General features: G+C 38.9%; 1 protein-coding gene across 1 annotated transcript; it reads left to right on the top strand.

Moving 5' to 3' along the window:
- The first annotated feature begins 3,378 nt into the window (after positions 1-3,378).
- On the top strand, positions 3,379-25,609 carry adad1 (adenosine deaminase domain containing 1 (testis-specific)). The gene is made up of 12 exons (XM_057850591.1): positions 3,379-3,521; positions 3,952-4,068; positions 4,146-4,280; positions 8,500-8,670; positions 10,762-10,830; positions 10,976-11,101; positions 13,720-14,011; positions 14,084-14,159; positions 21,886-22,042; positions 22,119-22,347; positions 22,882-23,014; positions 24,539-25,609. The coding sequence occupies exons 2-12, from the start codon at positions 4,011-4,013 to the stop codon at positions 24,650-24,652; spliced, it is 1,560 nt and encodes a 519-aa protein (XP_057706574.1). The 5' UTR covers positions 3,379-3,521; positions 3,952-4,010; the 3' UTR covers positions 24,653-25,609.
- The last annotated feature ends 308 nt before the right edge of the window (positions 25,610-25,917 follow it).

The following is a 25,917-nucleotide window of genomic DNA, read 5'->3' as shown; positions in this document are numbered from 1 at the left end:
CAACAACAAGTGGGACACAATCGTGAAGTGGAACAACATTTATTGGATAATTTAAACTTTTTTAACAAATAAAAAACTGAAAAGTGGGGCGTGCAATATTATTCGGCCCCTTTACTTTCAGTGCAGCAAACTCACTCCAGAAGTTCAGTGAGGATCTCTGAATGATCCAATGTTGTCCGAAATGACCGATTATGATAAATAGAATCCACCTGTGTGTAATCAAGTCTCCGTATAAATGCACCTGCTCTGTGATAGTCTCAGGGTTCTGTTTAAAGTGCAGAGAGCATTATGAAAACCAAGGAACACACCTGGCAGGTCTGAGATACTGTTGTGGAGAAGTTTAAAGCCGGATTTGGACACAAAAAGATTTCCCAAGCTTTAAACATCTCAAGGAGCACTGTGCAAGCCATCATATTGAAATGGAAGGAGCATCAGACCACTGCAAATCTACCAAGACCCGGCCGTCCTTCCAAACTTTCTTCTCAAACAAGGAGAAAACTGATCAGAAATGCAGCCAAGAGGCCCATGATCACTCTGGATGAACTGCAGAGATCTACAGCTGAGGTGGGAGAGTCTGTCCATAGGACAACAATCAGTCGTACACTGCACAAATCTGGCCTTTATGGAAGAGTGGCAAGAAGAAAGCCATTTCTCAAACATATCCATAAAAAGTCTCGTTTAAAGTTTGCCACAAACCACCTGGGAGACACATCAAACATGTGGAAGAAGGTGCTCTGGTCAGATGAAACCAAAATTGAACTTTTTGGCCACAATGCAAAACGATATGTTTGGCGTAAAAGCAACACAGCTCATCACCCTGAACACACCATCCCCACTGTCAAACATGGTGGTGGCAGCATCATGGTTTGGGCCTGCTTTTCTTCAGCAGGGACAGGGAAGATGGTTAAAATTGACGGGAAGATGGATGCAGCCAAATACAGGAACATTCTGGAAGAAAACCTGTTGGTATCTGCACAAGACCTGAGACTGGGACGGAGATTTATCTTCCAACAGGACAATGATCCAAAACATAAAGCCAAATCTACAATGGAATGGTTCAAAAATAAACGTATCCAGGTGTTAGAATGGCCAAGTCAAAGTCCAGACCTGAATCCAATCGAGAATCTGTGGAAAGAGCTGAAGACTGCTGTTCACAAACACTCTCCATCCAACCTCACTGAGCTCGAGCTGTTTTGCAAGCAAGAATGGGCAAGAATGTCAGTCTCTCGATGTGCAAAACTGATAGAAACATCCCCCAAGCGACTTGCAGCTGTAATTGGAGCAAAAGGTGGCGCTACAAAGTATTAACGCAAGGGGGCAGAATAATATTGCACGCCCCACTTTTCAGTTTTTTATTTGTTAAAAAAGTTTAAATTATCCAATAAATGTTGTTCCACTTCACGATTGTGTCCCACTTGTTGATGATTCTTGACAAAAAATTAAAATTTTAAATCTTTATGTTTGAAGCCTGAAATGTGGCGAAAGGTTGCAAGGTTCAAGGGGGCCGAATACTTTTGCAAGGCACTGTATCAATGTCTGATCTTGTTTTTCTTTCTCACTGGAAAAGAAAGTGATTTAATTGTAGGTAAACGACAAAAATCATTGTTTTACTCGTTAAAACAAATATATCAACAAAAAGGCATATTCCAACTGAGGAAAAAGTTAGGACACCCTACCACCTAATAGCTAGTTTTACCCACTTTGGCTGAAATAATTTCAGCCAAAACACTTTTTGTAGCCGTCTGCCAGTCTTTGATATCGGTCTTGAGAAAGTTTGCCCCACTCCTCAACGCAGAATACTTTAAACAGTGAGATGTTTGAGGGGTTTCTTGCATGTACAGCCCGTTTCATGTCAACCCACAGAATCTCAATGGAATTAAGATCTGTGCTTTGACTCAGCCATTCCAGGACTCTCCATTTCTTCCTTTTCAGTCAGTCCTTGGTGGATTTACTTGTATTTTTGGGGTCATTGTCATGTTGGTAGGTCCAGTTTTGCTTCAGCATTAATTTTTTCAGCGATTATCTCACATGTTCCTCAGGCACCCTTTGATACACGATATAATTCATGGTGGATTCTATGCTTCCATGCTTCACAGTTGGTATGAGGTTAATTTCCTGGATTGCTGTTTTGGGTTACGCCAAACATGTCCTCTGTTCTGCTGTCCAAATAATTCAATTTCAGATTCATCTGTCCAAAGAACATTATTCCAGAAGTCCTGTTTTTTGTCTACATTCACTCTGGCAAACTTGAGTCTGGCCTTCATGTTCTTCATGGAAAGCAAAAGTTTCCTCCTTGCACACCTCCCATGAATGTTGAATTTGTGTAGTCTCTTTCTGATCTTAGAGGCATGCACTTTCACATCAACAGTAGCAGGAGCCTGCTGTAGGTCCCGTGATGACATCATCTCAGGGTTTTTGGAGACTTCTTTTAGCATATTGCGGTCTGCTCTCGGGGTGAACTTGCTTGGAAGGCCAGACCTGAGCATGTTATCAGTTGTTTTGAACGTCCTCCACTTGTAGACTATTTTCCAGACAGTGGAAAGGCAGATTTAATATTCTTTGGAGATCTTTTGAAATCCCTTACCAGACTCATACGCGTCTGCAATCTTCTTTCTGAAGGCCCCAGACAGCTCCATTGATCTCACCATGCTGTTTTCACTCAGTTCAACAGTCAGTCACTGTTGAAAGTATTCTGTGTTGATGAGTGGGGCAAACTTTCTTCAGACCGATGTCAAAGACTGTTGATGGCTACAAAAAGAATCTCACTGAAATTATTTCAGCCAAATTGGGTAAAACTAGATTAGATGGTAAGGTGTCTTAACTTTTTCCTCAGCTAGGATATGGATTTTTGTTGATATATTTGGTTTAATCAGGAAAACAATGTTAATTTTTGTTGTTAACCTGCAATTAAATCACTTTGTTTTCCAGTGATAAAGAAAAACAAGATCAAACATTGATATGTGAACATTTCTTAATAAAGAACTGAATATTTAATGGGGTGTCCTAATTTTTTTTTACATGTACATGTTCCCACATAGGCTATAGTATAAACTCTCGGCTATAAATCCCATCAATAATGCACATGAATAAAAGTTGATACTAACACCGTTTTCCTCTTTCTTTCATTTCCCGTTTTTGAAACCAACTTAAAACATTTTTCTAGCAAAAAAGTGTCCTTGACAGAGGGGGATCAAAGGGTCAAACGGTCAAACCTACAAGATGAACGTCTTATTAAAATATTTTGGGGAAAACGTTTTTTTTTCTTTCTTTTTTTTTTTTTAACAATTAAAAATAATCATTATATTAAACGAATAAAGTATATTGGTTTTGTATGGTCTTTTATCGTTTAATGATAACGTTTGAAAATATATATTAAAAAAAAAAAAAAAAAAAAAAACTTTATTGGAAGCAACAACTTCAAACGAACTCCAGTTAGACGACGCTGCCTGAGGCAAATCATCCCCATTTGTGGTCTAAATTTCGACCCGAAGTGCCAACTTCACGTCGTTAACTTTCGCCAGGTGAGAGACTTTTGACGAATGACCGCATAAAAAGACATTTAGAGGACGCGAGGGGTAATAAACTGTTAAATGCAATGTGATTTAAGCAGCGTTTATAAAATAACTCGCTCTCATCCATTCTAACCTTGACATGGAGTTTGAATTAGCTTCGGCGTGTTTGAGTAAACCTGTGATTAATTACCTGTGCAGTACTTTTTTTGCAACTAAAGCATAAATAGCTAATCATTAACACAACAAAAATGGTATTCATTACTACTGAAAGAATAGAAATGGATTCTGTTAACAAATAGTGGTTTGAATCGTCTTTAATTCTTTACATTGCTTTGGATTAGCTAAAGTACGCGTCTACGTACAGGCCGAAACGGCTAGAGACGTTAAATGTATTGTTCTTTCGAAATTGTTGCTTTAATTTTATATTTATTTATTTAAGGGGAAGACTTTCAGCACGTTTTCAGTCGGTCAGAGCTTCAAAGAGCTTACTTTTCAGAAATGGCAAACCGTGAAAAACCAAATGGTCAACACAATAAAAACAGCAAGTACAAAAATTGTGAGTATCATAATGTTACTGGAGTTATAATTCGTAATATATATGTACACTTTTATCTGTGTTCCTTAATTTTTCAGTTCTCAAGGATCCTGTTGGAATAGAAGTGCTGATCAAGAGGTACCGAAGCGGCGAGAGCCACCCAGTGACATTGCTGCATCAGATGGCCCAGACTATGCAGTTCCACTTGGAAATTAAGGAGACAGTCACCACTGGTATGATAGCTCGTATAGTACATCACTTCAATATTTTTGATGCATTTGCTGAAGCAATATTCTGAGTGATCTCTGTTGTTGGATTTACACTTCACATGCCATTGCCAAATACTGATTTCATGCCTGTATCATATTTTTGGGACCATAAGTCTCTTTGATTTCAAGTGACACAAATTTGATATGACCAAACTCATGAAACAGCCTTAATGTTGTCCGTAGAAGCCCAAAGAGCCCCCAAGGCTACGTCTACATTAGGACGGATAATTTTTAGCGTTGTAATTCTGACAAAATTTAATAACTGTCCACTCTTTGTTTAAGGTGCGTTTATAAATGCCCCACTCCTGCATGGGACGCCTGCGTAAAAAAGAAGCAGGCTCATGTGTGACTTCATTGCCGCGCCGGTCCTCTCTGGACCGGAAGCTTATAATTTTTTGCTGCTGTTCATTGTCTTCTCTGGACATAGCGTAATATTTACATTGCACTTTCAGTTGTAAGAATTGGAGCAGGAAAGCCGTGTCTGTACCATTCGCCTCCATCAAGGGTGTAGGTTTGCATAAGGCTGGTAGGGACATAACACTGCCAACTTTTCAAGATGCTCAAATTGTCCCCACCAACTTTTAAAGCAACCTTATTTGCATCATACAATGAGTTCAGTTATAAAGGTAATTTAGATTGTCTTCCCATGTGTTGTTAGGATAGAATTGACCCTACCATTATTAAGTGCATTTCTTTCATTATGTTCAGACTTACATTTACCCCTTTTCACTTGCTATTCAGCAGTGCCGGTCCATTTTTTTCCCCCCTCAAACGCACATTTGATTGGCTGACTAGAACCCCCAAATTCACACAATCCCAACAGAAATACATGTCAATATCCTGCCTCCTCTGCCCCCTTTGAAGAGGAGGAATATTAGAATTTTTTTTTCCCAGCCAGCAGCAGCAGCCGCTGTAAGTAATGTAAAAAAAATGTCATTGTTGTGGAGGTAGGGAACACGCCACTAATTTTGCTACTGAAAGTCCGACCTGCATCAGAGTTAGCATAACATTAAACTGTGTGAACTTGCTAACCTGTAAAACTCGAGTAGAAAGCTGCTTAGAGAGGTGTCGTCCAGTATGTTTTCTACTGTTAATGTTAATTCAACTGTGCATTTTGTGTATTTATTCATTAATTAAAATGTATTTATTTTCTACATAATTTAAAAAAATATATATTTGCAGCCTATGCACATTTTAACCCCCCCCCCCCAAAAAAAAAACACTAAAGCACAACCACTCCAAATTTCCATTATATGAGCAAGCATTTTGAAAAATGACTTTCTTCCTTTGAAAATAATTGCAACTTTTTTCATTTTTATGTAGTAACCAGCTATTTTTTGAGAAATGTACCCAATCTGTTTGGTCTTATTAATGTCCCGTCCCCAGCAAAAAGTGCACATGCTGGTTATGCTGTAATAGCGTCCCTACCAATGTTGAGACCAAACCTACGCCCTTGGCCTCCATTGTTTACAATGCCATAATGCCACACAAAAAATGGCGATGGCGCGCATCATAACGTCAATTCCTTAAGCTCCGATTATTCTACGGATACCCTGGCTATATTAGGCGGCGGTTCCGTAGTTTATGAAATTATACCCCCCCCCCCTCCCCGTGTATTAAAATCTCCCGACGAGATATACAGGGATCTGTCGCTACTTCGTGCCCTCAGTCCATTTCAGATTTTTTTTTTCCAATTAAAAATAAATACATAAATGCAGTATTGTTTAGAGCTGTTCCAATCCGATTACGTAGTCTCTCACTCGCGCTCCTGCGCTTTTCTTGTTCAGGTAGTGCACTCACTGGAGTTGCTTATTAAACTTAACGATGATTGACACGACAGCCAGTTAAGCTTTGATCTTGCCAGAGACTCTTTGAAGCCCAGGCTTCAAAGCGCCACATGCAACAACATCATTTAACTTGTTAAATAGTTGCTGTGGCAACTCCTTGTAAGTAAGCAGCTTGAGCAGATTTGAGTGGACTCACTCAATGAAGCATTTACTAAAGACAAACATTTATTTACTTTTTTTTTTTTTTTTTTAATAATTCGGTGGGACATTAACCTGTTTAAAACGTATGATTATGACACTTGAAGTACCTAAAAACATTTATTAATATATGTATACATAAAAGTTTTTTTTCATACATTATACTTTGGGAAAAGGTGAAAAAACATGTCTTATACAGTGGGGAGAACAAGTATTTGATACACGGCCAATGGGTTTTCCCATTGGCCGTGTATCAAATATTTGTTCCCCCCACTATATGTATCTCTTTCCAATGATAAATCTGAATAAATACATTTAACACACACAAAAAAAAGGGCGGTGCAACGGTTTTTCACTTATCGCGACGGGTCCCCATTAACCGTGAAAAAAGAGGGATCACTGTATTAGTGTAGCCGAAATGCTTCGTAGTCGAACATTGGAGGCCATGATCCGTCTTCGTGTATACGTAGCCTAAGTAACTCCACAACAAGTGTACTGTAAACACAAGGCCACAGAAGTTAAAATGTTACATCGTTATTAATTGCCCTGCACTAATCTTGATTTAAATGAGGGCAAGCTTGTCACTAAATCACTATCATCTTAGCAATTACAGTGGGGCAAATAAGTATTTAGTCAACCACTAATTGTGCAAGTTCTCCCACTTGAAGATATTACAGAGGCCTGTAATTGTCAACATGGGTCAACCTCAACCATGAGAGACAGAATGTGAAAAAAAAACCATCAGAAAATCACATTGTTTGATTTTTAAAGAATTTATTTGCAAATCATGGTGGAAAATAAGTATTTGGTCAATACAAAAAGTTCATCTCAATACTTTGTTATGTACCCTTTGTGCGCAATAACGGAGGCCAAACATTTTCTGTAACTCTTCACAAGCTGTTGCTGGTATTTTGGCCCATTCTTCCATGCAGATCTCCTCTAGGGCAGTGATATTTTGGGGCTGTCGTTGGGCAACACGGACTTTCAACTCTCTCCACAGATTTTCTATGTGGTTGAGATCTGGAGACTGGCTAGGCCACTCCAGGACCTTGAAATGCTTCTTACGAAGCCACTCCTTTGTTGCCCTGGCTGTGTGTTTGGGATGATTGTCATGCTGAAAGACCCAGCCACGTCTCATTTTCAATGCCCTTGCTGATGGAAGGAGATTTTCACTCAAAATCTCTCGATACATGGCCTCATTCATTCTTTCCTTTACACAGATCAGTCGTCCTTGTCACTTTGCAGAAAAACAGCCGCAAAGCATGATGTTTCCACCCCCATGCTTCACAGTGGGTGTGGTGCAATTCAGTATTCTTTTTCCTCCAAACAAGAGAAGCTGTGTTTCTACCAAAAAGTTCTATTTCGGTTTCATCTGACCATAACACATTCTCCCAGTCCTCTTCTGGATCATCCAAATGCTCTCTAGCGAACCGCAAACGGGCCTGGACGTATACTGGCTTCAACATGTCTGGCAGTGCAGGATTTGAGTCCCAGGCGGCGCATTGTGTTACTGATAGTAGACTTTGTTATTGTGGTCCCAGCTCTCTGTAGGTCATTCACTAGGTCCCCCCGTGTGGTTCTGCGATTTTTTCTCACCGTTCTTGTTATCATTTTGACGCCACGGGGGGAGATCTTGCATGGAGCCCCAGATCGAGGGAGATTATCAGTGGTCTTGTATGTCTTCCGTTTTCTAATAATTGCTCCCACAGTTGATTTCTTTACACCAAGCGAAGCGTGAAGAGTTAAAGAAAACGTTTGCCCTCTGTTATTGCCAACAAAGGGTACATAAAAAAGTTTTGAGATGAACTTTTGGTATTGACCAAATACGTATTTTCCACCATGATTTGTAAATTCTTTAAAAATCAAACAATGTGATTTCCTGTTTTTTTTTTTTTTTTTCACATTCTGTCTCTCATGGTTGAGGCTTACCCATGATGACAATTTCTCTAATATTTTCAAGTAGGAGAACTTGCACAATTGGTGGTTGACGAAATACTTATTTGACCCACTGTATATTGGACATAGCTACCTTGAACCTTGATTCCAATCTGAAGATATCTGATTCTGTGGCAATTTTTATTTTTCAATTTACACTTGCTTGACAGTGACACAAATCCCAAATGTGTCAAATAATAGAATTGTGCCACTTGAATAATGCAGTGTGAATCCATCCTTATTGTGCACTCTTATGTTTTCAGCTGATGTAAGTGGGTTTTTCTTCGCCTTTTGTGTGGTGATTGATGGCATCCAGTACAAGACTGGGATGGGGATAACGAAGAAAGAGGCCCGGTTCAAAGCAGCAGAGTTGGCTCTTGCGGACCTGCTGCCCGTGTTTGAGAAAGAGAAGCATTCTCCCGTCAAAGTTTTAGGTAAGCCCAATAGATCTGTAAATATGGGTTGCTTGGCAGAGTGTACAAATTTAAAAAGCTTGCTGAGCGTTGATTAATTATGTACAGTGGAATGTCCTGACCCAAAGACAACAAAACCGGCCTGTATGCTACGCTTTTTCATCAGGAGCACAGGTGCTTGCAAATTAAAGAAAATTAGGCTCGCAGATAAAAATGTATGAGCAATTTTTTTTAAAAATGGCTAATAGTGCACATTTATTGTAAATATCAAATAATGTACACACACACGTACTTAAAGACAAAAAAACATTGTTGTCCGATTTCTTATTGTTCAGTCGCCGATGACGCTTGGCTGAATTTATCCAGTGATCTACGGCAGGAGTTGAGTCCAACTCCTCTAGACGCTATAGTGATCCTCATTAGGTCCTCTTTCCTAGACACTGCCAGGCTGTTTCTTCTGGAGCTTAATCCTATTCATAGAAGCAGCACCATCAGGTGTACTACTAATATTCACCAACCTTGGCCACGGTTTATTCAAAATTGTGGATTTACAGTACCACAAAAATGAGAACTATAACCTGGTTAAAGTTCACATGCAGGACTTTTAATTCACTTTTCCAAATATTCGTACAGTAAATATGCATTGTTTTGAATATGGCAGTAGTCATAGAGGTCCACTACTAAGATTCACCAACCTTGGCCAGTACTTATTCAGATTTGTGGATTTTCAGTGCCACAAAAATGAGAACTGTAACCTACCATCTACTAGAACGACACATTGCTCAGAGGAATCACATAATTTTTTACTCAAGTGACAGCGCACGTAACGCACGTGTAGATGGAGCGACTTTAAGCTCAAGCGACTTTATTTCATTTTTAAATGTTGACAATTTTGGCGTGAAATATTTTAGAGTGTTGAGACTTTTTTTTTTAAGAGTTGGGAGCAACGCGAGCACACGGAAATTACGCATTTAGTGTAATGCTTGGATGACGAGGGTGTGCTAATTTTAAGATCTGCTCATTTGACGACGGGAACAGGAACGCACTCTGGTTTGACTGGAGTTTGCTTCTGCCCCTTACAATATTTATATAACATAGGGTTGCTTACTAGCATTAGCTAAAGGAAGAGTTTAAGCCAATCTGATCGGTATTTGTAAATCACTGGCTGACGGCATAACTTCTTACTCGATATTGTCAGACCCAGAAAGCATCTCCTGCCGCATTTCTCTCGCCAATTTTCTCTCAACGTTTATATTTTACAGGAGCAAAATGCAAATGAAATGGGTAAAATGTGTGCTCCCATTCTTTTTTCGCTACTCGCAACAAATTATTTTTAGGCGCAAATGCGAGCAAAATGCTCGTACTGCACAGCCCTCCAATAGTGACACAACTTCAAGTGCTACCAAAATTCCTCTGGAAAAGTGCACAGCAATCTAAAGTAGGGCTGCAGCTATTGATTATTTTAGTAGTCGATTAATCGGTGGACTAGTTAGTTCGAATAATCGAGTAATCGGATGAGGAGCACGAAAAATTGAAATACCTGAGCTGAGCCTCAAACGGTATAAAAAAATAAAAAATAAATAAATAAGGATCTGTAAAACAAAAGAACAATTGCCTAACTTACATCAAAAAGTCCGCTGGCTTAATGCTACAAAACGCTTTTTAAAAATTTTTTATATATATATATTTTTTATAATGCTCTTAACAAATGCTTCAGACACATATTCTCACAAAAAAAGGCTTAATATACCTATACGGATGCATTAAAAAAAAAAACCTGGCTTATGTTGGTCTTAACATACAACAGCTGGATTCAGCCATGTGAAATTAAGCAGACCAGAGGGCAGTGTATCCACCTAAATCAATAAAACTGAATGCAAACACGTTCAAAATAAACCATGAAAACACCACTTTAATCAAACGAATGCTCGAAGCATCTAAATTTAATTCAAATCTTTTTTTCTAATTAAATACTCGAGTTAATCGATTAATCGTTGCAGCACTAAACACAAGTTGGAATTGTGTTGAATTTTTTAGCTTTCACAGTGTCGATTGACAATAGTAGTAAAAGAAGCTTGTGCCTTTTGAGTGTTTTTTTTCCTCTCTTTCCAGCTATGCCACCTTTTCTCGTGGTTAAAGAGGAATCCTCCCATTCAGAGATCCAGGCCAACAAGCCTCCTGGTAATCTGTCAATTTTGTGTGCTTTTCTTCAGTTTTCACAATATTTCTAAAGCCTCAGACTTTAGGCTGACATTAGGCAGACTTGCGTCTGCTGCGTAGATCTAAACACGTTTCTCAGCTGTGCTTTATTCATGTTGGTCGACAGAGAGGGAGAGTTTCGCCAACTTCCAGATACCAAACGCTGTCAAGGATCAACTCATCAAGTTAATGAACAGTCATCCGCAGTTCTCAGCCTGCACCGCCTCCATTGCAGCATTCGTCATTCAGACTTGTGAGTGCATTCTGTGGCTCTGCGTATCAAACTAGAATTGAAATTTAAGAAAATTGCTGTAAATTGTATGAAGGACAATGAATTTGAAGTACTCTCTCTCTTTTCCCATTGTGTTGAGAGACGAAAAAAGAAAAATGCTAGAGATGTTGTGATCACGTATATATGTATAATACCGAGTCCTGATCCGATACCTCGGAAAAATATTAAGGGTTGAGTTTCTTTTTTTCCCCCCACAATTTGAATATACTCTGCTGCCCAAAAGTATTGGCACCCCTGCAGTTCTGTGAGATGATAATGCTCTATTTCTTCCTTAAAATGATTGCAATTACAAATTCTTTGGTAGTAACATCTTCATTTATTTTGCTTGCAATGAAAAAACAGAAAAGAGAATGGGAAATAAAAAATTGGCCGGACAAAAGTATTGTCACCCTCAGCCTAATACTTGGTAGCACAACCTTTAGACAAAATAACTGCAAACAACCGCTTCTGGTATTCATCAATGAGTTTCTTACATCGCTCTGCTGGAATTTTAGACCATTTTTCTTTGGCCAACTGCTCCAGGTCTCTGAGATTTGAAGGGTGCCTTCTCCAAACTGCCATTTTCAGATTTCTCCACAGGTGTTTGATGGGATTCAGGTCTGGACTCATTGCTGGCCACTTTAGAAGTCTCCAGTGCTTTCACTCAAACCATTTTCTAGTGCTTTTTGAAGTGTATTTTGGGTCATTGTCCTGCTGGAAGACCCATGACCTTTGAGGGAGACCCAGCTTTCTCACACTGGGCCCTACATTTTGCTGCAAAATTTGTTAATAGTCTTCAGACTTCAGAATGCAATGTAGGCCTGTCGCGATAACAAATTTTTAAATTATAAAAAATTAAATTATTGCCATATGCGATATTATTGCACCCCCCCACCCAATTTTTTTAAACCAATTTACAATAACACAGTGAGAATACAGTATATATTAATAGATCAAGTACACCCATTGAAACGCGATATATATTTACTCTTAAATTCAAAAATACTTTTCAAGAAATCACAACTAAAAACAATGGACCATGCCTCTTAAGTAAAAAACAACAATTTTGATACTGCACAGAAACACAAAATAAATAAAATGTGTTTAAAAAACATTTTTTTTTAAATGCACTTAATAACTTAAGCATTTAGGCAAATGACAACTTTTCCTGTCATAGCTTCTGCAATGGTGTTCCATAGGGATGCAACGATGCAGTTAAATCACAGTTCGGTACGATTTTTGATACGGGGGACACGATTTTTGATCCGATTCAATACATTTAACGCTCTGTAAAAAAAAAAAAACAATTATATATTTATATATATATATATATATTTTTTTTTTTTGCAAACGAGCAAAAATGAAATTGCCATCATATAAACATGCATTTTAGTGCATAATATTTATGTGCTTACTTCTTACTGATCTGAAATTTTTTTGTATAAAAGTGCTGAGAACAATCTTTACTGTTTGTAAAGTGAGGCAGGGCACACTGTTGATTGCTACACCTCTCTTAGCAGCTAGGTGTACTACATGAGCAAGACATACTATTTGTGGTCCGCATCCATCTGTCACGTACTGAATTAACAATATTTGCAACATTATCTATAGTCACTGGTATGGATTGATTTGGCCTTCTTAACTTCCATTCAGTCATGACAGTTTAGAATTCATTGATGTGGTATATGGACTACGTGTCCCATAATCACTCTGGGCGCACGTAGCCAATGGCATGGAACGTAGCACATCTAGTTTGCCATTTCATGATATCTAGTGTGTGCGCGCATTAAAAAAGTTAGCAAGCGCCGCTGAAGTCACGTCTGCTCATTACTATACAACACCAGCATATGACAATCGACCCTCATTCAACTGTTCGCTGTCAAAGCGAGGTTGTTCGTAGCAGCCAAGTCGGTAACAATGTTTTGGCGGACTTCGTTGTAAATATCCGGCGTTGTACCAAAAAATAGCCGCCCCGCGTGAAATGTCACTCCTGACGGGAGCGCCTACACGTCAACAACACTGGCGCGCCGTTGATGGTCCACAGTCGCTCCGGAGCACTGACCCGGCCGGTATACGTTGAACAATAGGATATAATGGGAACGACTGGCTCCGGCGCTAGTTTTTGCCGGACCTGGAACGAAGATGCATTTTACACAGTTGGTAACGAGGAATCCGAACTTTTAACAACACGTCTGCCGCACGCGCGCACGCACGTGCACGCGAGGCGATAAATCCCAGCGGAAAAATTACCGCCTTCATTTTTATTTATCGCGCGATAAATGGAATTATTGCATATTGCGACAGGCTTAATGACATGCACATTGTCTTCAAGTCCAGTTTGATTGGGGGTTACTGCCAGCCCTCCCTCCCAAATTTGACTGGATTTCCACTGCCCTCAACAAAGCCAATGAGTTAATAAATGAAAATAAACACTCAATTTCAGAAACCCAATCTTTTTTTTTTTTTTTTTTTTTTTTTTTTTTTTTTTAATTACACGATTCTGTGATCCTCTGAGAATGACATGATCATGCTTGATTTCCGAACATGTGATTGGATCGGGGACATCTGTAAAAAAATGCCTTTTTATTTGTTTCCTGTAGCCACTGGTTGTGAGGTGGTAGCTGTAGGCACTGGTAACTACAGCACCAAAGAGAGCATTTCAACAAGTGGACGCATGGTGCACGACTCGCACGCTGTGGTCACTGCCAGGCGGTCCCTCATGAGATTCCTCTATCAACACCTGCTGATGTTCTTCAGCAAAATGGCAAACCTTGTAGAGAAGTCTATCTTTCAGCGCAGCAACAACGACCTCCTAAGCCTTAAGAGTGGCATCCAGTTGCACCTCTACCTAAACCAAGTGCCTAAGGGTGCCATTCAAATGCCCTCCAAGCTGTAAGTAGGAACTTTATAATTAAGGTTTTGAACCTGAACTATAGTATGTGTTGTACTATGCTGTATTTTCAGGTCCCTGCGCCCGCAAACCATATCATCATGGGAGATGAGCATTGAGATGGGTCTGCACGTGTCAGTGGAGGGCAAGGTGTGTCTGAACTCTTTTAAATTTGATGAAAGGCAACGTGATGACTCAAGGCGTGCGAAATTTCCGATTCTTAGATTATTCGCGATTCGGCCGTGGAAGATTCGAGAATGATTCACAAACATCCAAATTCTGATTATTGAATTATACCAGGTAAAGCAGAACTAAAACACAGTCAGGGCGGTCTTCAGGACGCAATGAGGAGCGGACCGAGAGCAAATATCATGTTCAACTCATGCCGCTAGATAAAAAAACAAAAATACCTGACTGCGGGCGACAGCTGGTTCAAACAACGCCCAGTTGCTAGTTGCTACAAACAGGGCCGGCCCAGGCCATTAGGGGGCCCTAAGCAAAATAATGCAGAGGGGCCCATATTTTTGGCCCACTATTTCGTCACAGTGTACTGTGAAACCCATACATGCAGTCCAACCCATACGTCCATATTTTGTATATTATTGAGATTTTGTTGCACTGCATACTTCAAACTTCTCACCCCAAATGATTGTCAGTACTTACAGTAGATCGCGCCAAACCTTTTTCTAAAAGAGGAAAGAAAGAAGTGAAGGAAGAACTTTTATTTTTTTAAGCTGGTGATCAAGTATCAAAACTCACAAAAGTCAAATAAAGCAAACTGTAGTTAACAGAATAGAATATAAATTAAACAACTGCCAGATTGGGGTCCCCTAGTGGTCAGGGGCCCTAAGCAGCTGCATAGTCTGCGTATAGGCTGGGCCGGCCCTGGCTACAAACATACGGCCACATATGGCTATAGTAGATATCACATACAGTGAGGAGCACAAGTATTTGATACACTGCCAATGGGAAAACCCATTGGCAGTGTATCAAATACTTGTTCTCCCCACTGTATATGCAGAACTAGATGCTAAATGACAGACGATACCGGTGTTAGAGCATATAAAAAGAACTAGATGCGAATTGACAGGCTTGCCGTTTACCGTAATTTCCCAAATATAACGCGCACTTTTTTCCCCCAAAATCAACTTGTAAAATCATGGTGCGCATGATAAACGGGTACATGGATGGAGACAGAAATATATATACATGTATGTATATATATATAAATATATATAAACCAATTTTTTTTTTTTATTGACACGGCCACGTTGTCTTGAAGAAACGTATGCGGCGACCCGTTGCCGACCATTACGGTACGTGACGTCACCATTTTGTTTCGGTAATACTTCACTCTAATCGCTCGACTGATTTCGTCTGTGTTAAATTCTGCTTTTTTCACTCTTCATAAAGCACAGAATTTAGTTTCTTGAACTCATTTGAGTCAATGTTTATTGCAGCTCCGCAACTCGGACCATAACAAATGTAAGCACAAACACTTCCTGTGTCCGTCAACTATATCTGTCCCTCGGGAAACTCAAACCCAAATAACAATAGTTCCTATTGTTACTGTCGTGTCAACAGCGATGAGCTCTCACGGATTTCCGACTTACGTTCTCACTTTCATTTTACCGTATCAATCCATGGAAGAAACATTTATTCATCATGATGAAATGAGCAAGTTATACAGCAGCCTTTAAAACAAATGTCACATCTGTTTTGTTTTCTCCTAGATTCTGGTAAGTTGGAGAAGGTGTCAAATCATATTATTACCATAAATATTGTCAGTTTATAGTAATGTTTTGAACTACCAATGTGCTATGCTTGTGGTGTGTTTCACCAGTCAGTAAAATGACATTTCTGTATCAGTACACAAGCTCTGTTTTCTTGTATTCTTCTATTTATTGGTGCTAAAATTAGGGTGCGCGTTATAAACTGGTACAATAATTTCCCCTAGGTTTTACAAGTAAATTTGGGGTGCGCATTATACACGGGTGCGCCTTATATTCGGGAAATTACGGTAGTAGTTGCCGCGGTGTAAACAGCCGCCAACTTAAAGCAGTAGACTTCTTTAGAAGGCTCTGTTGTAGCGAACCTAATTAACTTTTTATCTGAAATATTCCTAAATCAGCAAAATCTTGACTTGAATCTATCTTTATAAATAATGAAACAGTTTTAAAACTTTGACATGTTGTAAGTAGACAGAAGGGAGATTATGGAATAACGGGAGCAATTTTATCAACTAAAACGGTTGATTCGCATCAACAAATTAATTGAATGTAGTTTAAAGCTGCTGATACAGAATGGGGACTTCAGTATTTTATTTAATGTGTTTAACTGTTGACTTGATACTTAAATATTAGTTTGGCTTAGCCTAATAGGATTTTTAAACTATTTTGGAGCTAATGTACAAAACATTAAAAAGGGGGGGAGGGTTTGGGTGACATCAATAATCGATTTATATTCGAATCGGAGCCTCTGAATCGTAATCAAATCGTTAGGCACCCAAAGATTCCCACCTCTAATGATAACCTAGTAGTTTGCAATTTTCGTGTACGGTGGACCAGAAGTTATACCAAATACATTGGTGCCGTGATTGATATATAACTTTAGTTTGTTCTCGGACCATGCTCGTAACTCAAAGCATTATTATCTCAAATCATCTCTGCCTGCTGAATGTTAATGCCTGCAATCCGTTTGAGCCTCACCCCCCGGAAAGTACTTTTTAAATCTGTTAAGAAAATGACATTATGACTTGTGGAAAAGTACAGCTGTGACACAATTCTTACAACTTAAATTACATTAAAAATTATATACAGTATAACACTTTTACAAAGGCACCAACCAAAGAAGACATTCAAACATAATTTAAGTAAGGTGGTCCCAATTGACTGATTTTCACCCGATTAGCCTGCCGACAACTTGTACGATTAGTCGACTAACCTGATAATTTATTTATTTTTACAAATTTAGCAATGAAATGTTTGTTGACGCGTATTAATTCACAAAAACATTTTGGAACACTTAAATTCTTCATTAAAGTACTAAAAAAACACGTAAATTACAATAATAAATCACAAACAATAAGGGTCAAATGCTGATAGCATTAACTAGTGCAAAAGAATGGAATGTAAACAGATTCAGAACACTGACTTCGCCTTTCCAACATGATTCAAAACAATTCTTAAAATATCTAGCATTAATCTTATAGTATACTACTATATATACCGTAATTTCTGGACTATTAGGCGCACCTGATTATAAACCACCACCCTCCATATTTGACAGGAAAACGTCATTCGTTCATAGATAAGCCGCACTGGACTGTAAGCCGCAGCTGTCCTCAATGTTTTATGGGATATTTACAACAAAAATGTTAACGGGGAACACTTTATTTGACAGTGGCATAAGACTGTCATAAGACCAATTGAACCACCATGAAGCTTTAAACCAATTGGCTGCAAAGCCTAATTGCTTCAAGAAGCTTCATTTGGCCATCAGTGCTCCCACCTGCTGTTAGCACTGTTGTCGTCCAACATGCCTCCTAGCATGTTGCAGCGCTACAGATGTAAATAACAATCAAAATTCATGTTCTGTGCTAATTTTTTCTTCAGTTACTGTTCCAAGTTGTCTCATTAATTGTTATAGTTAACTAGTTATTTTAGGATCACATTTGACAGTGGCCCCATAAGACTGTCATAAGACCATGAGAATTACGACATACACTGCCATGAGCATTAGTAAATAAGTGGTAGTCTTATAATGCCGCTGTCAAATATAGTGTTACCTATTAACACAAAAAAAATCAACAAATAAGCTGCACTGGACTATAAGCCGCAGGATTCAAAATGAGGGAAAAAAGTAGCGGCTTATGGTCAGAAAATTACGGTAATAGTATTATAACAATTATAATGATTATTCATTGCCAATGAGATTTTTCATAAAGGGTGTCATTTTAAAGCTATTCTTAGGGTAGAATCTGAATTCTGAAGTCTTTGGGATTAACTCGAGAAATTGTTATTTATATGACGAAATGATGTGCTTTTATTTTGAAATGTTCACCGGAAGTACGTTCGCTATACCGCAAACCGTAAGCTTTACACTCCCCAAAAAAGCACTTCTCTTCATTGCATGTGGTGTCAGTCATAAATTTTTCCTTCCTTTCATTTTTTCGTTTGCAAATGCTGCTAACCAGCGATTTTTCATGTTTGAAGTGTCACCTTCCAACTCAAGGGTCTGCAACCCTGGTCCTCTAGAGCTGCTATCCAGCTTGTTTTCCATGCCTTCCTCCTTTAACACACCTGAATCAAATAATCAGGATCGTTATCAGGCTCCTGCAGCGCATGCTGATGAGCTGATCATTTGATTCAGGTGTGTTAAAGGAGGGAGACATGGAAAACGACCTGGATAGCGGTTCTCGAGGACCAGGGTTGCAGACCCCTGTTCTAACCGCAAGTTTGCGTTATGCAGAAGACTGCCAATGTTTTATAGCAGGCTAAAGTAGGTTGTCTTTTTTTTCCCCCATTAGCCTCAATGTAGCAATGCTAACGTTTACAGTGTTTAATATAAATGTGTTTCCTTATTTTGTAAGTCTGAACTTTAACTCTACGGCGTGTTGATGACTAATAAACAGCTGTTAAAGGAACTGGACTCTCATATGCCATCAAGACACAGGTGTACATAAACGCACGCACACAGCCATAAAACGCAGCCGTGAAAATTACCGCCCTCATTTTTATTTACCGTGCGATAAATGGACTCATTGCATATCGCGACAGGCTTAGCAACTTCAATAAAAACATGTCGTTAGTTAGTTTCATGGACTTAAGATCTGCCAGCTTGTTGTCTCCTGTCGTTTTCCAAAATTGCAACTGGGTGACGGTGCCTTAGGTGTTCATTCACAGCACGCGTATAGCCTGGTATGCAAGCTTGGCATTGAAGAGACAGGACACAACAGTGTACCCTCTTTTGTTTCGTTGAAATAAGTCAATGTTTTGGCCACTCTGGTGCGCTTTTTTGGCTTTGTGCCGCTTTCCCCGCTTGCATACCTAGAGCATCCGAAATTCTTCCACTTTCCAGACATATATTTTTTCAACCTTTCATTAACCGTTGACGGGATGTTTTGCTTATCGACGCATTTACGCCATCGATGACGTGACTAGTCGGGTCAGCTCTAAATAAAAGTTGCTTTGTAAACTGTTGCCTGTTGTGAGGCAAGTTGAGTTCACGGCCACAATAAAGCACTCGTGGAATTTTTGCTCCCCACGTCAAAACAAACAAAAAAAAAGGTTGACTGAAAAGTCTACTTCAGATCACTCATGTCTCAAGTTAACACAGTATAATAATACTCTGTAGGCCTGTCGCGATAACACATTTTAGTGAGCGATAATTTATCTCATAAATTATTGCGATATGCGATATTATTGCGCCCCCCCCCCCCAATTTTTTTAAAAACCAATTTACAATAACACAGTGAGAATACAGTGTATATTAATAGGCCTGTCGCGATAACAAATTTTAGTGTGCGATAATTTATCCCATAAACTATTGCGATATGCGATATTATTGCCCCCCCCAATTTTTTTTTAAACCAATTTACAATAACACAGTGAGAATACAGTATATATTAATAGATCAAGTACACCCATTTAAATGTGATAAGAAATCACAACTAAAAACAATAGACCATGCCTCTTAAGCAGTGTTATTAATCTCACTTTAAAAAAGTAATTAATTATAGTTACAAATTACTTCTCCCAAAAAGTAATTGCGTTAGTAACTCAATTACCTGAATGTAAGAGTAATTAGTTACTTGGCAAAGTAATTGGTGATAATTACTTTTTTTTTTTTTCTCAAAAAACAAAAAAACTGAAAAAAACATTGGCCACACTATGTGACGTTTTAAAAGGTTTTTGGTTCAACTGGCCCGAGCCCAATTCTTTACCCTAATTTACCCTTTACCCTGAATCAACTGTTAAAAGTTGTTAAAATTGCTCCCATTATTGCATTAGTTCCCTTCTCTCTACTTTCAACATATGAAAGTTTTAAAACTGTTTCATCATTTAAAGATAGATTCAAGTCAAAATTTTGCCGATTTAGAAGTATTTTAGATAAAAAGTCACCTAGGTTCGCTAGGAAGGTTCTCTACAACAGAGCCGTCCTAAAAAGTCTACTGCTTTAAGATGGCGGCTGTTTACTAACGCATCTATTGCCATGTCTGTCATTTTGTATCTAGTTATATCTATATACTGTATATGTGATATCTACCATATCTACCATAACATGCGGGCGTAGTTTGTTGGCTATCGGCTACAACAGGTATTATTGGAGCTACCTAGCATCGCGTTTGATCGGCGTCACAACTTTCTTGCCTCCTCCCCACTCCTGCTCTGCTTTGTTGTCTCGGTGAGTCCATCTCCCTCAGACTTTTCGACCAATATAATAACGCATAGTAACGCATGCTTTGCCGTCCTCAGTAACGGTAACGGCGTTGCCAAGATGAGAAAAGTAATTAATTAGATTACCCACTACCGAAAAAAATAACACCGTTAGTAACGCCGTTATTTTGTTACGCCGTTATTAACAACACTGCTCTTAAGTAAAAGACAACAATATTAATCCTGCACAGAAACACAGAATAAATAAAATGTGTTTTTCAAGAAAAAAATATACAATTGCAGTTAATAACTTAAGCATTTAGGCAAATGAAAACTTTTCCCCTCATAGCTTCTGCAATATTGTTCCATTGGGATGCAACGATCCAATTAAGTCATGGTTCGGTACGATTTTCGATGCGGGGGACATGATTTTCGATTTGGTTCAATACATTTAATTCTCTGAAAAAAAGGGGAAAAAAACTACTTTTTTTTGTTTTTTTGCAAACGAGCAAAAATGAAATTGCCATCATATAAACATGCATTTTAGTGCATAAAATCTATGTGCTTGCTTCTTACTGATCTGAAGAAATTTAGTATAAAAGTGCTGAGAACAATCTTTACTGTTTGTAAAGTGAGGCGGGGCACACTGTTGATTGCTACAGCTCTCTTAGCAGCTAGGTTTACTACATGAGCAAAACATCCTATTTGTGATCCAAATCCATCCGTATTACGTACTGAATTAACAATATTTGCAGCATTATCTATAGTCACTGGTATGGATTGATTTGGCCTGCTTAACTCCCATTCATTCATGGAGGTTTATAATTCATCGATGTAGTATATGGATTACGTCTCCAATAATCACTCTGGGCTCACGTAGCCAATGGAATGGGACGTAGCACATCTAGTTTGCTATTTCATGATATCTAGTGTGTGCGCGCATTAAAAAAGTTACAAACGACACAGCAGTCACGTCTGCTCATTACTGCACAACGCCAGCATATGACAATCGACTTTCATAAACAGGAGGAGTTTGAATCACGGCACTTTTAATTTGCTACTCAAATATCCGGTGTTGTGCCGAAAAATAGCCACCCTGCGTGAAATGTCACCCACCCCTGACGGGAGCGCCCACACGTCAACAACACGGCACGCCGGAGATGGTCCGCAGTCAATCCGGAGCACTGACACGGCCGGTATACGTTGTAGGATATAATGGGAACGATTATCGAACGACTATTTTTTGCAGGACCTGGAACGAAGATGCATTTTGCGCAGTTGGTAACAAGGAATCCGAACTTTTGACAGCATGTCTGCCGCACACCCGTGCACGCGAGGCGATAAATCGCAGCGGGAAAATTACCACCTTCATTTTTTATTTATCGTGCGATAAATGGAATTATTGCATATTGCGACAGGCTTAGTACTCCATGCATCATAGATCCGTTTGACTTTATGGTTTCAGGTTAAGAGGTGACATGCTGCCTTTGTTTTTTAAGGTGTTCCCAGTAATCGCCATTGCCCCCGAGTGCCTCCACACCAAAGTGGTCAGTTTGTCATCCATGGACAAAATCGCTCAATGGCAAGTGCTGGGCTACCAGGGAGCCTTGCTGAGCCATTTCATTGAACCCATCTACGTCCAAAACATCTTCGTAGGCAAGTCATCACTACATTCAACGTTCTAATCAAATCATCATCATCATCAATAATTGCATTTCAATCACCCCTCTAGGTGATGAAGACATTCGCGGCATCGAGATGATACTGAGACAACGCACAGAAGGCATCACCAATCAGCTACCCATGCTCTACTGCATGGTGAGGCCTCACATTAGTGCAGTACCGGCTGTTGCCAGTATTAGTGCTGACAATGTAGGCCAGGTGACGTACGGTTTCAACTGGAGCATTGGCGACAGCTCCATCGAGGTGGTGGATGGTCTGCTTGGCAAGACCATAGATGAGTAAGTAAGAAATATATATATTTTAACTTGTCTTTGCTGACTTTGAGTGAGAGCCTGTTTCACTGGGCAAACATCCATTCACACTAGCAAATGGCATAAGCAGTGCGAATCAGAAGGACCTACTTTCACATGCAAGTGATTGCTTAATGTCTCCCTTGAAATGTAGTGGATTTATATTAAAAAAAAAAAAAAAAAAAGTGAACTAATTACAGATTTTATTTTTAGATGATTTCGCCCAGCTCTGGTTCACACGCATGGGCAATTAATATTCTTCAATTAGCCCTAACCTGCAGGTTTTGGGAATCTTCATGTCCATTTGACAAATTAGTGTTTCACTCATTCAAGTCATGGAAATATGCAACGGTGAAATCAAGGCTAGGCTCTTTGTGGTTATTGAAGCCATTTCTTCCTTAATCCAAAAGGCTCCTTGAGTTTATGGAGTCGCTCTAGGTCAATGTCATTGGGTGTGTCCACCATTCCTAATGAATGGGGCAATTTTTGAGTTAACAGCCAATGTCCTTATATTACAAATAGGTCTCCCTTCAAGAGTGGACCTGCCCTTTCAAGTCGCCTGTGCAAGGCAGCAATGCTACGCCGCTATAAATTTGTAGCCGAAGGTGCTCAGAGGCAGGACTTACTGGCTACACCTTCCTACAGAGAAGCCAAGGTAACCCTAATTCCGCGTTCAGACTGGATACGCATTTTTTTTCCCTCCCTGTTGTGTGATGGGTTCCCATACAAAGTTAATGTAATCGCGCGTTGATGCTCGACAGATGGCCTCACGACAGGCGATGCGATGTTGCCAGTTCGACTAGATAGGCCATGCCCCGCGAAGTTGTGCGTTGAAATTTCATGCTGTGTAGAAGATGGCCAAGTTGATTTTTCATCAACGACACAAGAAAGCAGCCAATCAAACGTGTTATCTCATTCACGTGACTTCAGTTGCCGCAGTCAGCCCCAAACCTTCCTTAAAATCCAGTCAACGAAAGTCCAAATAAAGAAAAAAAAATATGACGACAATAGTCAAAATATTAATACAGTAATCCCTCGCTACTTCGCGCTTCAAAGTTCGCGCCATTGAGGATTTTTTTTTCAAAAAAAAAAAAAAAAATACAGATGAGCTGTCCCGAGCCGATCGCTTAGTCTTACTCTCGCTCCCTCCCTACCTTCCTCACCCTGCTCTTTGTTCGTCAGGCAGGCAGTGCACGTGGACTGGAGTTGCTTATTAAAGTTAACGAGGATTGACAGATGAATGTGTTTGATCTTGCCAGTCACGAACTTCAAAAGCGCAGCATGCGTCAGTCATTGTTGACCTTGTTAAACCGTTGCTGTGGCAACTCATTGTAAGTGAGCAGCTCGAGCGGATTTGAGTAGACTCACTCAATGAAGCATTTAATAAAGCCAAGCATTTTTCTACTACTTTATTCCTTGTTTAAAAATAATTGTGTGACAGTAAGATGTTTAAAACTTATCATAATTACTACATTTGAAGTGCTTGAAAATGTTATTAAAATATAAGAGAATGACATCATACATTGTAATATTACGAGAGAAAAGTTGTAATATTACGAGATTAATTCGTAATATTACAGGATTAAAGTCCTAATATTACTAGAATTCATATATTGTTATATTAAAGGATTCAAATCGTGATATGACAAAAGAGATTTCGTTGCTTATTTTTATGTTACGTGAACCGGAGGTTTGGTTTCATGGGCTGAGACTTTTATCAGTGTAAGGTTTTTTTCAACACAGAACTACTTTTGCTGTAATATTGGAAGATTGAAGTAATATAACGCATGAGATTAAAGTCGTAATATTACTAATATTTATGTGCCGTGATTCGGAAGTCGTTTAGGGTACGTGGACCTGTGCTTTTGACAACGTAAAGGTCTGTGTGAACACAAAAGAGCATTTGGCAACAGGTGTAGGGCTAGTGACGCGATGTCATGTGACAAAAAGCGGCCAGTCTGAACGCAGAATAAGAGTCCTTTTTCAGTTTGCATTGAACAAATCAACTGCAGTCTTTTAGAATGTTTGTTTCAACCTGTCATATTCAGCTGCTTGGAATGCTGGAAAAATAGTTTCACACTTTATTGCTATCCTTTTTTTCCAGTTTACTAAATTATTATGATAGCATAGTAGTAATTGTATGTTTAATTTTTTTTTTTTTTTTTTTTGGTTAATGAAGAGGATGGCAAAGCAGTACCAGGAGGCCAAGAATGCACTGCGGACGAGCCTGATGCAACAAGGTTTCGGTTGCTGGCCAAAAAAGCTCATGGTCAGTGATGACTTCAACATGTAGATTTTACCAAACAAATTGTTTGAATGAGAAATTTAAAATCTTAAGTTAAGGATGAAAAATACAACAGTTGTTTAACCAATTTTTGCTAAAAATGCAAACAAAAAAGCTATTCTTGTCAATAGAATTCTGATCTGTTTTCGCTGCTTACTTTTTTGTGAATCAGCAGTCCTAAAAATAAACAACCCTTAAAATCTTAAATTTGTCTTCCTTCATAGCAGCACCGAACCCTGTCTAGCATGCGAACACTTGTCTGTGATTTGTGTTGTGTTATAGCACAAGCATGCAGGAAACACACTCAGGTTTCCTGTATGTGTTTGTAGGAGACATTAGTGTCTCATCAATTGGCAAGTTTTCTCATTTCACTGATTGCAAAAAGAAATGTAATTTTCTGCAAGTTTCAAGGCATTTCCTTGTCGATTGTACATACATCTTCTATTTGACTTTTTAATTATTTTTTATATGAATCAATTTTAAAAAGTGCTCCATGAATAATAATCATGTCTTTATGGACCACATATATTTAGGATTGATGGAGATGACTTATTTGGAAGAAATTCGCAACAATTTTGCTGTACCTTTTACGTAGTACCGTACTAATATTAATTTATATGTATACGCATTTGTATTATGGCATGCGCATACATTGGCGCTTTTAGGTCACCTGACTTAACAGGTTTTTGAAATACAGGCTGATTAGGATAATAGCAATAATAATGAGCACTGTATGGTAGCATTAAAAAAAAAAAAAAAAGACAGGCATAGAGGGGAAAATATTTTCACAAGACATTACATGAATGTGTATATTTATTTTGTCCCCAACATGGTGCACCCAATGAGTTTCTTGCAGGCTTGTTTTGTGAGTAGCTTATTCGTGATAAGACATTATGATTTCCTTGAAAAATGCATGAAACATGTGACTTTTATTTATGTTTTTCTCCACTATTACACTTTGGGAATCCCCCCACCCTCACTTTATTAAACAAGATTGTTTCTGTTGGGATGCGCATACAGTCCTGCTCACCATCCTTGTTACATCTTCATTTTTTGCATAATATTTGTGTCTTCAGAAATGAATGGAAATTTTCAAATGTATATAACCAAGCTCTTTAAATCGGAGATCCAAGGTATTTTAATAAAAGAAATAGAAAAAAAACCTTTTTACCTCCAGTAGATTTTTTTTTTTTTTTTGTTGAACTTCATGGGTGCCAATATTAGTGAGCTGGACTGTCATAAAGGTGACATCTATTTATTTTTCCTTGTACCCA

The sequence above is a fragment of the Corythoichthys intestinalis genome, chromosome 11, assembly GCF_030265065.1.
Source record: "Corythoichthys intestinalis isolate RoL2023-P3 chromosome 11, ASM3026506v1, whole genome shotgun sequence".
NCBI classification, from domain to species: Eukaryota; Metazoa; Chordata; class Actinopteri; order Syngnathiformes; family Syngnathidae; genus Corythoichthys; species Corythoichthys intestinalis.
The sequence above is the reverse complement of the archived record's forward strand: the minus strand, read 5'-3'. Positions and strand labels throughout refer to the sequence as shown.

Excerpts from the sequence above, each read along its gene's own strand:
- adad1 (XM_057850591.1), top strand. The coding sequence starts at position 4,011 with ATGGCAAACCGTGAAAAACCAAATGGTCAACACAATAAAAACAGCAAG. Across the intron at positions 11,102-13,719 it reads AGCATTCGTCATTCAGACTT|CCACTGGTTGTGAGGTGGTA; the intron begins GTGAGTGCATTC and ends TGTTTCCTGTAG. Across the intron at positions 23,015-24,538 it reads CTTCCTACAGAGAAGCCAAG|AGGATGGCAAAGCAGTACCA; the intron begins GTAACCCTAATT and ends TGGTTAATGAAG.